The sequence below is a fragment of the Pyxicephalus adspersus genome, chromosome 7 (genome assembly GCF_032062135.1).
Source record: "Pyxicephalus adspersus chromosome 7, UCB_Pads_2.0, whole genome shotgun sequence".
Lineage (NCBI taxonomy): Eukaryota > Metazoa > Chordata > Amphibia > Anura > Pyxicephalidae > Pyxicephalus > Pyxicephalus adspersus.
The window spans coordinates 1,647,132-1,660,591 of NC_092864.1; the positions used below are offsets into that span (position 1 = coordinate 1,647,132).

The 13,460-nt window shown below is 36.1% G+C and overlaps 2 protein-coding genes across 3 annotated transcripts in view; one reads left to right on the forward strand and one right to left on the reverse strand.

Annotated features, from left to right (window-relative positions):
- The window catches only part of LOC140334800 (uromodulin-like), a 19,364-nt gene extending 9,222 nt beyond the window's left edge, over window positions 1–10,142 (forward strand). Inside the window, exons 8-14 of one of the 2 annotated variants that reach the window (XM_072417043.1) lie at window positions 45–187; window positions 1,040–1,279; window positions 2,392–2,545; window positions 2,625–5,006; window positions 5,679–5,834; window positions 6,019–6,122; window positions 7,763–10,142. In XM_072417043.1, the coding sequence (XP_072273144.1) occupies window positions 45–187; window positions 1,040–1,279; window positions 2,392–2,545; window positions 2,625–2,852 (765 nt within the window). In that variant the 3' untranslated portion in view covers window positions 2,853–5,006; window positions 5,679–5,834; window positions 6,019–6,122; window positions 7,763–10,142. The remainder of the gene's footprint in view (window positions 1–44; window positions 188–1,039; window positions 1,280–2,391; window positions 2,546–2,624; window positions 5,007–5,678; window positions 5,835–6,018; window positions 6,123–7,762) is intronic. The other variant, XM_072417044.1, reaches the window with a different exon arrangement.
- LOC140334628 (olfactory receptor 5V1-like) lies at window positions 7,766–8,705 on the reverse strand. The gene has a single exon (XM_072416867.1). It carries the CDS (start codon window positions 8,703–8,705, stop codon window positions 7,773–7,775), a length of 933 nt encoding a protein of 310 aa, XP_072272968.1. The 3' UTR covers window positions 7,766–7,772.
- Window positions 10,143–13,460: the final 3,318 nt, after the last annotated feature.

Below are 13,460 nucleotides of genomic sequence, written 5' to 3' on the forward strand. Positions count from 1 at the left end.
ATGAAGTTTGGCTGGGAATATTTATTTTCTCTCTTTTATTTCAGGCAAATAGCAGTCATTTCACATACACAAATATAGCGTATCTTTCACCAATATTCACCTCGGACACATTTTCAACAGATATCTCCTGTACTTACCCAAGAAACATGGAAACTGTACTGTGGTTCTCTACAAGTGTACTTTTAAGGTAGAGTATGTCTAACTAAAATTGTATGGCTGGTACCTCGGGGGAGGGTTAGGTTTTATGTAAAATGATTGGAACATTTGGTTTATTGGAGAAAGGATCTCTTGCATTTTTGGTCAGAATAAACGGTATACCTTATATCACTGTTCCTACAACGGAAGCATCCCCTTCTATTGGGGGTTGGTAAAGCAGTACCCCATTTTATTTGTGGTCAGTGAAGTAAAGACCCCTTTCATTTTCTATTTAGTGAAAACACACCTTAAATTGATTCTCACTAGTGATCTCTTACATTGATGGTCGGTCAGAAAAGCTGTTAGAGGTTTGACAGGTTTGGTGGTTAGTATTCCCTTATACTGGTGGTAAAACACCAGTGGAAACAATAGTAACTTGTGGAAGAAGTGCCCCTTTACATTAGGGGTGCAGAATGGCCCTTTACACCAGTAGTGAGCGTAAAAGTAAAACCTTAAATTGGTGATCAGTGTAGAAGTAATATCTTACTCCCATGGTTGATGGAGATGAGTCAAGAATTAGGTGGTCAGTGATACAATGCCCCCTTAGAAGGCTAATCAGTGGAAAAAGGCTTTTAATATTGAATTTTAATGGAGTAATGCCTCCTAACTGGTCAATGGAGAAGCACCCCTAACAGTTTGCTTTTGGCAAAAAACTAAAAATAATAATTAATAATAAATTGCAGGAGAAATGTCCATTTGCATCAGAGTTTATGGAGTAAGGTTCCCTTGGTAAATGGCAATGTTACCAAACATTCTCAAATAGCTCTCCAACATATATATTAGGGTCTTATTGTTGTTGCCTTAGAGAGTATTCACTGTCCAATATTCTTCTTCTGTTTTGCAGTGAAAGTAATCTCTCCCCAGAAGGATCCATATCCTACCCAGTCAGAATGGGCATCTTCCAAAATCCTAATTACACAGAACTTTATGAGGACTGGTCGGACACAAACCAGTTGATGTATATTGGGATAAGTGTGCAAGATAAGACTTCTTCTCCTTCCACAGCTGTGCTGATCATGAAGAACTGTTATGTGATCGCATCTGAGAGCACCGACACTGTAACATACAAAGTCATTAGTGACTAGTAAGAGTTTTTTCTTTCAAGATGGAGATTAAAATGTACTGCTTAACTTTCTTTAGCCTTCTAAACATCACTTTACTGCATACCTCTCCTAAGACCCGAGCGTCTCCAGGTCATTCATTGTGTACCAACCTCCTTGACCAGCCATGTTCAACGACAACAAAATGAAATATGTTATGTTCTACATTTGTTAACCATTTGCTTAACATATGTGTTCATATATATTGAAAGATTTTATTGTACAGCTATCAAAAATGCCTTCATTTCTCTTGATATAAGCTTCTGGTTATCCCCCGCCCTTGTAGCTTGTACGAGTCTGACCAGGGTGTGAAGTCTAAGCAACCACCAAGTCATCACCAAAGCTTTCCACAGGAGCAATGGGTCACCACATCCAGGGTGATGGATAACTTTGCTGCAGATAATCACCAGGCTGTGGCCCCAAGAAATGCCCCTTCAGAGATAATGAAATAATTCAAACCCAGATGAAGAGAAGCAGAGGAACGGGGTAAAGGTCAAAGCTGACTGTGAGCAAACTGGATCAGTAAACAAGTGAATTGTTTGAGGCGGATGGCAGATGGGCATGGTCTGTAGATAACCAAAGGTCAGGGCAAGCAGACAAGGTTGGGTATGCAGGATTTAGCCACAGATACAGGAGAACAAGTCAGAAAACCAAGGTCATTACCAGGAATCAGAACATAAAGGTCACAGGTACTGACCACATGTGTTTCTGTCTGAATGGAGTTTAAATACCCACCTCAATGTCTAAACAAAGAACAACACATCACCACAATGTCCATGTCACGAGTCTTTATATATGATCATATTTGTGGGCATTCTTCCAAGATGTACAGACTTTATGTCTTGCAGAGCAGTACTAAGTCTATGAAAAGGAAAGGAAAGCAATCACAGACTAATATATAGTGGGCAGGGTCCTGGACCATTATGTAGTCTGCTAGGAAAGCCCAGACCAAGCTTTGGGGTCACACAACCAGGATTAGAGATCTATTTGTTGATGTTAATATGTATTTCAGATGTATAGTTAACTTTTATGTAATATCTTTCTTTTATGTAATATCTAACATTTATGTAGTATCTAATATAATATCTCTCAACAGCTGCCCAGTTATGAATGACTCTACCATAAATGTGGAAGAGAATGGAGTTTCCCTCCAAGGACGTTTCTCACTCAATATCACACAATTTGCTGTGAATTACAACATACTTTCTATAGAGTGTCAGATCCAGTTGTGTAATACAACATGCAGCCCAGTAAGTATATATGACACGGACACACATTGACCTAATATTATGCACATTGTAATGTCTATCCTCTTTACCTACCATCCAGAATTGTTCTACAACAAACCCTGCAATAGAGGACAACGGGGGGAACGTCACCAGCTTATCAGTGGGTCCTCTGTATATTAGAGGTAACATTTTATCTCTGTCATCTGTATTTATTCATGAAAATTCCTACCAGGTACTGAACATAAATGCATTCAAAAGATATAGTTCAGCATTCCTCGAATTCATGTTTTTTATTTGCAAAAACAAAATTGACAACACACGTTACTAATTAATGACATTGATTATATGGACTAATACACACTGCATGGTTTATTCATGATGTACAATATGCAATATATACAAAATTCACAAAACAACACATTCTGAATCCTAAAAATGGCTGGTTACATAATGCGTATGGTAAATTTGGCTGGGATTTTATCATAAGGGTAATATTGCTTTGAATTTTGAATTAAGCATTTTCATTGAATTATCACCAAAAAGTGTAATGAACATGATGGAGGATTATTGTGAATGGTGGAAGATGATTGAGTATGATGAAGAATGACCAAGGATGTAAGATGATGGAGGATGATAGAGGATGATGGAGGAAGACTAAGGGTGATAGATAATGACTGAGGATGATTGAGGTTGACAGATGATGATGGATGATAGATAATGAGGATATCAATGATGATGATTGATGGTGATGATAATTTTGATAAATACAAATTTTATAGCAAAATATATTAATACTTTTCTGGCAGATCAACACAAGCAACCTCAAGATGTTTTGCGTTGTGTACTGTTCATACTTTATGGGTTCACATCACTGATGGATATAAGAACGGCCTATAAATAATGAATCATAACCATATAACCATATAAATAATGATCACATTGCACCAACATAGACATATATGAAATGTGCCATATAATATACCACACAGTACATTGAAATAAACACACAACACAAACATATATAAAATATGATCATAAAATAATATAACTAATTGTAGCAGGGTACGTTTATAAAGCCCTAACGCCAACATCCGTACAAGTTTTTTTGTGGTTTGTGGTTCCTTTGAAATTCTTGTTGGTGTTCAAATATGAATATTAGATACAATTTGTCATTATCTGGTAATATCTGATTTGTGGTACAATGTTTTGTAATTGTTAAGAGATTTTTTTTAAAGCAAGTTATCTGGTAATGTCACTGTGCTGTGATTGTGTTGTGTCTCATCTTATCTCTCCAAGCATTAGGCGATATTATATGAAGAATTTATATATAACAGTCATTATAGTAAAAACAAATATTTAAAACAATTTATAACAAAGGAGATTTATCTGTTCCCATTTCTATGGACTGATGTAAGTCAGGAATAAATGTAATGAATGTCATTAATGTTATAACAATGCCATTTTATGTTCTGCATGAGGAAATTATACAGTGCAAAGACTTTGTATTGGTATGTATAACATGAGTAAACGAAAGCAATATGAAAGGTGAGTATTATTAGATTAAGGTTGTTTTTCAGTGTCAATTGTTTCAGTGTCTCAAATATTTCCGAATGTATATTTGGTGAAAACTTTCACTTTATTTTCTTGCAAATAAAGAAGAATCAAAATGCTAAAAATATAGGAAAAACACAGACATATATATTCTGCAGAACACAGACTTTCACATGTATTTGCATATTTGCACAATAGGAGTATTGATTTATTGATTTAGATTTTCCTCTGTTGCTTCATGGATGTTTTGCAATCTCTGTACAGTATATGAGCCAATGTTTCTATGTAATTCTCTTTCTATATGTTGTATTAGTGCAGTAATACAATAATCATTGTGTATTGGTGTTGTTATAATTATTTTGCCTGTTTTAATTGTCCTGGGTTGCTTTTCTTCGAAGACTAATCTTTGTTCCAAGTTTTATTGCACATTATAGAGTTCTTGGAGTGTGACCGAGAATACGAAGGATACATAACTATGTAACTGTGCCGAGATTTAAGCTTTGTATAGGGCAGACATCTAGGGCATGCACCTCATCCACACAATGACCCAATGTAAGTCCTGCACCTTTTATCTCTGATCTGTATTTAGATTGTATTTTAGCAGGAACCATGGTGCTATATAGGCAGCCCCCGGGTTATAAGGAGATGTTATAGAGAGATGTATAAAGTGAGGTTCTGTAGGTCTGTTCATAAGTTATATTTGTATGTAAGTTGGGACAGGTTCATTATTTCTACTAAATGCAACTTGGACAGATGTTTGTTTTAACATATTATTTATTTTTAGCTTTCTGCAAATGATTAAACAGCATTACAACCTTAAACAATTTGTGTAGAAGATGATGGACTTGTTGTAGAGGATGGGACTGGAATTAGAGAGTCACGGTCTGATTCTGCTGCTGGATTCAGTTTCTTAAAGTTGGGATGAAAGAAGGTTTACATCACATTTTAAATAGACTTTTGGTCACCTCTCACCTCTATATTGTACTACAATCATAAGTATTTGTTAAAGAACAGCCAGATGTTTCATCCTCAAAATATATATATACAATCTCAATTTTTGATGCGTTTTGCAGAGTCCGCTTCTTCAGGAGTTATGAGACTGATATCAAAAATTGAAATGATAACCTCACTTGTTTAAAACATTGTAACCATTTGCAATCATTAACTTTGGTGATTAAGTTTCCTAATGGAGCCATACAGGTAGCACTAATATCCGCAGACATCCCACAGCTTATATTTCTATTGTTAAAAGGTTCAAACAAACTCCAGCATTATCCAGCATTTATGGAATATATATATATATATATATATATATTACTGGGGGGTCTAGTGGTTCATGATTGTTGGCGGACAGATGCCTAAAAAGTCCATTTAAAAATTAGATGAAATTTTAATGCAGATTACATTATATGTGGCACCAGCAAACACACAAATGTCCTAGATAATTAAATAAAGGTAGATATCAATGGAGGTTTGCACAGAACGTTCCTTTTTTTCATCATTAATGGCTTTGTAGGGTCTCAGGCTAAACTTTGGTGAACCTTTCTGTATCAGATCTTGCTCCTCTAACTTTGCCTTTTCTGCTTCTATATATTATGTATAGTACGGTGATCTCTGTAAAGGCCGGAACCCCTGGTCAGCGGCTCTATTCTAGAAGCAGCAGATTTACTGAAGAATACAGACTGTGTAGAAAATCGCACGATACCCTTTGGCTGCCGCCCGGTGATCCCGGTGTTCCCCTGCTGTACAGCCTCCATTTGTAAGTACGATCTGTATGTAAGCCGGATGTTTGTAACTCGGGGACCGCCTGTATTAGAGACATCTGTCCTAAAGAAATTCAATAAATTGGGAAATGCGATACTTGTAATGATTGGAAACTACTTTGTTCCTATAAAACAAAATGTAAAGTATTTTTTTAATGAAATAATATTTTATTATTTTAGGATTGCAACATTGAGATTGATAGATGTTTAAGGCTTTTTGAGGAGCCTTATCCCATCCCTGGACCACTTGGATTATTCATACCTTGAATGTGGCTTTCACCCAGGTAGGAAATCAGGAAAAAAAAATAATTTGTATTTGGCAAACGTTTACAAGTCCTAAACCTTGCCATTAAATATCATTCAGCTGTATCTGTGTCCAGTCATTTGAATTGTATGCCAATTAGTTGCCTATCTGGTGAAAGGATACTCAGTATTTTATTTTGGGCAATTTATAGTAATGTCAGCTACTGCAAAATGTAATACTACAAATGGATGTAGTTGTGGCCATTAATCTCAGATATTCCTGTGTCACATATCATGAAATTCTCGGTACTATACATGCAGGTTTTTGTATTAGTAATTAGTAGTAGTAGGTAATTGTATTAGTTGATATTTAGTTCAGTTTACTTTTTATGGGTGGACAGTTCCTGCAAATGATAGCGTATGGGAGGACTGGGTGAAATATAACTAAATACCAAAACAAACAGCAATGCCTGAGATGTCAGGGTGTACAGTCCAAGTCTACGGAAGGAGATTTTCACTTAAAGTTCTCCGTTTAGTAGTTTTAATATAGGTTCTTATGTGTATCAGAAAATCACCAAACCTCAGAACAGCTCATTCATGGCACATTTAGTCATTTTTAATTCTAATCTTTTTTTTTTTTTTATTTTCAATAAATGTATATGATGATGGGTCAGTTTTGAACTATGGAGCACACCATAACCCATTCTGTGGCCCCTCAACAGCCAAGCTCAGATTAGGGGAAGGAGAATAAATGTGATCCAGTGATTGGGTTGACGAGCTTCAGAATTCATAAGTGTTACTTAACTTCAGCAAGGAAAAATCAGATCATATACAATATTTGATATTTACTTAAGTTAAGCTTATTTTATTTTTCAACCCTAAACTTAAAAAAGTTTCCTGTTCCCAGATCACATCTTCACTCCTTTCCTAAATACAAAACCTATTCTCTGTATAATGAGCAGACTAATGACCCCAGCAGCTTACATTCAATCTAGTAAATTGTAGAATATGCAATCAGGATATGCAGTGCGACTGGTGAATGTTAATCACAAGGCTGACCGATAGAGTTATGGAATGTGCGACATTCACCTTGGCTCCTCGAGTCCCAATGCGGCCATTATGGAGGATGAACTAATAGTGGATCAAGGTCATAGTGGGTGGTTCTTCTAATGCGAGGAGTTTGTTAATTTTATTATAGTGGGCTTGTCAGTGAAAGAAGATAAAAGCTGCCATTGCTGAACCTATCCAAAAGAATACTAATGTACAAGATGTAAAGCTAATCTTTTGGTTGTGGTAGCTTTACTCACACACAGGAAACAAGGATGCAGGTAAATGAATACCTAAGCTACATACTTATTTTTGTTCAGTTATAGATTTTAAAATTTAAGTATCAGAACGCCATCAGTCAGCAGCCTACATCATATCTTTGACAGGGCCTCTTTAATTGCAAACCCCTGAGTATAAAAAAGAAAGTCTCTGAAACAGAAAACAATGCAAATTTGTGGCACAATGTTGCACAGTTTTTGTTTTTGCAAATTCAGGATAAAAGAGGAGGAGTTATGGAAGGCAGAATTACTGAGATTGGACTTTTCCAAATCAATTCCAAGGATGGTAATGCATAAAATAATGAGACACATCACATTGTTTGAAGTATTCATAATGTTTTTTGCATGCATTACAGATTTCCAAGTCTAGAGCTTCATTCTTAAAGTAAATTGTCTGTTGATGGAATCCTTGACTTCCTGATTCTTCAAGGTGTAAATGACCGGATTCAGCATTGGAATCACCATGCTATACAGGACAGAAATCAGCTGATCCTTACCCAAAGAGTAGCTGGAGACCGGTCTCACATAATTGAAAACAGCACTTCCGTAATACAAGATGACGACAGTAAGATGAGAAACACATGTGGAAAATGCTTTCTGTCTTCCTTCCTCAGATCGAATCTTCATAATGGTGACAATGATGTAAATGTACGATATGAGGATGCTCAGGAATGGAGCCCACCCAATGAAAACCCCAATGGCGAGCAAGAGATGCTCATTCACCGATGTATCATCACAGGCCAGAGAAAGGAGTGGTGGGATATCACAAAAGAAATAATTGATCTTTCTAACTCCACAAAACTTAAGTCGAAATGTGAATGTGGTATGAACCGTGGAATTCACCAGGCCAATGAACCAGGATACAAAAGCCAAGCTGGAACAAACGCTTTGTTTCATCAAGACCGTATATCGGAGAGGGAGACATACAGCTACAAATCTGTCATAAGACATTACCAAGAGAAGGACGTGTTCAGTGCCCACAAATGCCAAAAAGAAAAACAGCTGAGTCACACAGCCAATGAATGTGATGGACTTGGTCTTGGCTAGAAGGATCTGTAAAAGTTTGGGCATGGTGGTGGAAGTATAACAAATGTCCAGGAAAGCTAAATTGCCCAAAAAGAAGTACATTGGCTTGTGTAGTCGCTCATCCAGCTGTGAGGCTACAATGATAATTGTGTTACCCGTTAGTGTTAGAAGGTAAAGGAGAAGGAGGATACAGAAGAGGACAACTCTGAGGTCTGGGAGGTCCGACAGGGCTACTAACAGAAAGTCTGGGGAGATTGTCAGGCTGGAATTCATGATATTTTATAGACCAGAACCTAAAATAACAGACAATATTTATTTTGTGATATACTGGAACATTTATATTGAAATGAAATATTTGATATTTGTACAAATCTATTTTCTTTATATCCTATTATGTTTTTTATTTTGTATTCAAAGATATCTCGATCTCATGTACATAGAAACATTTATAAAATATAATAGTCATGTTTTATCACAACTCACTGCACAAAGAGCAGATTTACTTGCAGTGTTTCAGTCTCTGAGGTTCTTCCAATCAGAGTTGATGAATAATGATAAGTTGCTGTTTCTTACAAATTTCCCTCCATCTATGGACCACAGAACTCCACAGCGGGGCTGGAAATATGAATTTTATGTAAGTAAGTAGAGTAGAGTAGAAAAGTAAGTAAGGTGAAGTTTTGTTCATTTAGATCAGTGTTTCTTGATCTTTTTACTATGGGGGAACCCTTAAAATAAGAGAACCCTTTTATAACTACTATATTCACAGCTCACAGTACATTATCATGGTGGTCAGTGGGAAGAATGTCACCCTTACAGATCAGTCACTTATACTGAACTGAAACGGACAAACTGTTCATTGCTCAAGGAACCCCCAGCAACCTCTGGAGGAATCCTGGTTGAGAAAATTTGATTTAGATTGTTCAATCAAGTCTACAAAAATTATTTTATTTGGTTCTTGACATTCACTGCGTGATTGGAATCAATAAACCTTCCACTTTCTTTCTAAAATATGTGCACATAGACTTTCAAAAGTGGACACTCACTAAATAAACAATTTTTGTTTCTTTGGAAGCTGAACTTCATACTATTTTCTTGCGAACAATGTCTTCCTGCAAACAAGGTTATTTTCCACTGCAGAGCAGATTTTGTAACATCGTCAGATCTGTTTTTGGTAGCAGGAATCGCTCTTGTGCCCATCATGGCTTCCATGCTCAATCTGAACAATAAGATACTAAAGCTGTGGAAAGTTGTGAAGAAAGTGAAAGTCCTCAGCTTTTGGAGATTTGAAACATTTCAAAACGGAAATCCAAAAAAGAGAATAGAAGAACTGATTCAAAAAATCAGAGACATGTGAAAGACTGATGATCTTACAAAAACTGCTCTGCTGAAGAAACACAAATTGAAGTATCCAAAAATGCAACAGAAATCAATGCAAAAAGCCAAACATCACAGGTAAAAGTCAAAACCAGTGCCGGAGCTGAGTGGCAGCATTACATTCGTGGCAACTTTTGTGTCTACCTGGGCTGTGATCCTTGTGGGCTCTATCGGTGTGATGTACTAACCTCTCATTTATGCTCTATATAAGAAAAATGTGGTATTTTAATAATTATTTTGATCATTAACTTATATATAAATCATTATGATATATTATGAATTATTGCAATTCCTGGATGTGCAAATCTGAGACCTCAGTAAAAGATTTCAGTTTAAGAAGCATCTATTTTTTGTGTCTTTAAATGAAAATCCCAATAACTCACACCTGTAATTAGATCTGTTATACGATAGCTCAGTCATTTTCTGCAAGCCAGAACGTTGTTCAGTATAACGTGACCAATCTACCAACATGTTGTTCTCCTATAATCTGTTCAGCAGCATTGCTTGATCCATTTTGCTGAGTTGCTTTGAAATTTAGTTTTCAAATATAAATTACAATCAGTTCTTTACATTCACTATGTTATAAATTGATGGAGACGATAGCATGCCAACCCTGAATCAGCTCCATTGATGTGCCAGGATGAGTTTGTAGCAAGTGGACACCCAAATAACGTCAGACACACCGGGAGGAATGGGATTTTATGAGCAGATCACTGTGCAGTGTTTCCCAGTTGTGGGATTTGCATTATAATTAGACACAAATAATTATTGCATCAAATTAATCCCAGAGAGAGACGGGCCATTAGGTATTTGTTTAGAAAGTGTTCTACCTCAGGGATTCTTTAATTGGGCAAATCATTTGCTGGTAAAATATCTTTTCCAATGTTTCTTATAATGAAATAACAAAATAATTGTTCTATGTGTGGGGATTATATTTCAGCTCCAGACGATAGCTGAGTTTTATGGGAACAAATAAGAAATGTAGCATTGCCTGGAATCTGCTGCTATATGTGAGGCCGGAATAGGAATGTTATCTAAAATACAGAAATATACATTTCAGTTTTTGAAATATCTTCCTCCAATACCAGAGAATTATAATAGTGTCATTATGTATATATAACATTGTATAACGAGGCCTACTATTCCTGGCTAAGATAGAGCAGATGGGGTGCACGTCCCCACTCATCCCTATCAGACTGCCAACATTTTTACACCCAATTCATGAATATATCATTAATATAAGACACAGCAATACTCTTGGAATGGCCCTAGCAGCCTTTCTTATTAAACCAGAGCACCTGTAGCTTAAATACAAAATAAGAATAGAAAGGCACTGAAATCCTGCAAAGACCGTCCTCGTCTTGTCAGGCTGCCATACACATCTTGGGAATGAACACACAAGTCATTGCTCCACCTTTCACCAACAGACTACCCTGAGCCATTCCGGACTAAAACGGGGTTCCCACCCATTGGCATTTTAGCCAAGGCAAACTCCTTCATGGGTTTTACAAGATTTCACAAAAGAAAAACTACCCATGGCTGCATTGTGACTATGGCTGTCCTTTATCAAAATAAATATGGTCCAGAGACGGGTTTTTTTGGCAGCAATTTCTTGTGTATTCAACAAAACTCATTAATACATTCTCTAGTGTATGAAACAACAAATATAATAACAACAACACAGATTTGGGAGGTACTTCCTCATCCCTTGAGGTCAGTTACTCAAACATTTTCGTTAACATACACAGTACAGTTGGAGAGGGACTTTTTCACTTTTAGAAGTTGTGTACCTCCTATACTAGACACAAATCAACTACTTAAAGTGCATAGAACGTGTAACATATGAATATTTCTTTGGTCGCAGATTTGTTAACCCGACGCGTTTCCCCCACTACAGGCTTCCTCGGGGGTGATGCTACGTATGTTGGAGATCAAAGCACTGTTTCTTGAAAACATCTAAACATTTAACAGATATGTGTTACAATGGTATATTGGTATTTAAATGTTTGTTTTATTTTATTTGTTTAGTGATAATTAAGTAACTTTCATTAGGATATACTATCTAAGGTTACAATAATCAATATCATATTAATCTTGATATTTAATCTCATATGGTACATCAGAGGTCAAAAAAGACTCCTTACTTCAGAAGTAACTTTACTAGTTACCACATACTGCTTTTTCCTTATCTGGATGATGTGCACCCGTCCAATAGAACAGGCACATACGGGGATGCAGCATGATGGGGTGACAATGTGACTTTATGGTGAAAGGTGACTTTATGCCGATGCCCCCATCCCCGCGTACCCAGGGGTCCCATCTCATATGTATGTCATATTGATGATTTTTTTGAACCGAGAGCCATGGAGCTGTATTTCTACAAATAGTATATGGATCTGATCTTTTGTTTGGCAAAGTGCATTACATGAAGTTTCTTGGGTATCATAATACAGTGAAAATACATTACATCAATAAAAGTTTTGAAAACTATATATTAGATCAGATCTTTTGTAGAAGGGGCGTATCTTACAGAAGGTTCATCTGATATCACTATACAGTCATAATAAGTTAAATCAAAAAAGGTTTTACTTAATACATTATATCAGATAGAAAAAACAGCGAAGAGATGCAAGTGTATCTGATCTTAACATTTGCCTACACAAGCAATATAAAATACATATATATTGGGTTATTCCCATCTATATATACTTTACCAGTGTAAGATACAGTTGATATTTATAATGTTAATAGTATAAACATTATCATTTAAGGAGGGGGGCACGGGGGGGCTTTTCACCCATATTCGCTACAAAAAAAAGTTTGAAACTAAAAGTCTTGTTCAAACCTGGCAGATAGTTGGCTTTTAAAGTGAAAATCCATTTAGCTTCATGATGAAGCAAGATTTTGTCCATGTTACCCCCCCCCTCCCTTTATTTATTGGATATTTGTTCTAAAGCTGAGCAATGTTTGCAGTCTGTGCCTACATGTACACTAATAGTCGTTAGCATTTTTCCATTAGTATTTACGTATGTGTTCATAGATACGTTGTTTAAACTTCCTTTTAGTTTTCCCTATATGATATCTACCACACCTGCATGTAATAAGATATATAATCTCCTTAGATTCGCAGTTTACGTGTTTGTTTAGTCTATGTATTGATCCATTAGGTAAGGTCAGAGTTTGATTTTCATACATCCAATTACATTGTTTATAAAGTCTACATTTAAAAGTTCCTTTTGGTCTGCTGGTTTTGTCCATAATTGCGACATAAGGTTCATAATGATTATGTACTAACAGATCTTTTATAGATCCGGATTTTCTATAAATCACTTGTGGTTTGTTTCCTATATGTGTCTTTATATATATATATCTTTTTTATATTAGCGTGTTCTTGATTATAACGGGTGATTAGATGGACTTTGCGTTTCTCAGTAGGTTTTTTGGCATTTTTTGTTTGTTCACAGAATAAATTATCTCATTTAAGCCGACTAGCCTTGTAGTAGGATTTTTTTTTAAAGTTTTTTGCTATCACTTCTCTGTAATAGCCTCATAGTGAGAGCCTTGGTCTCATGTTTAAAATCTATTTCTGATGTGCAATTCCTTTTTAGTCTTAACATCTTACTAAATGGGATGATTTTTAAGAGGGGTATTGGA

What these genes read in the sequence shown, in the direction of transcription:
- LOC140334628 (XM_072416867.1), bottom strand. Translation starts at nt 8,705, where the DNA reads ATGAATTCCAGCCTGACAATCTCCCCAGACTTTCTGTTAGTAGCCCTG.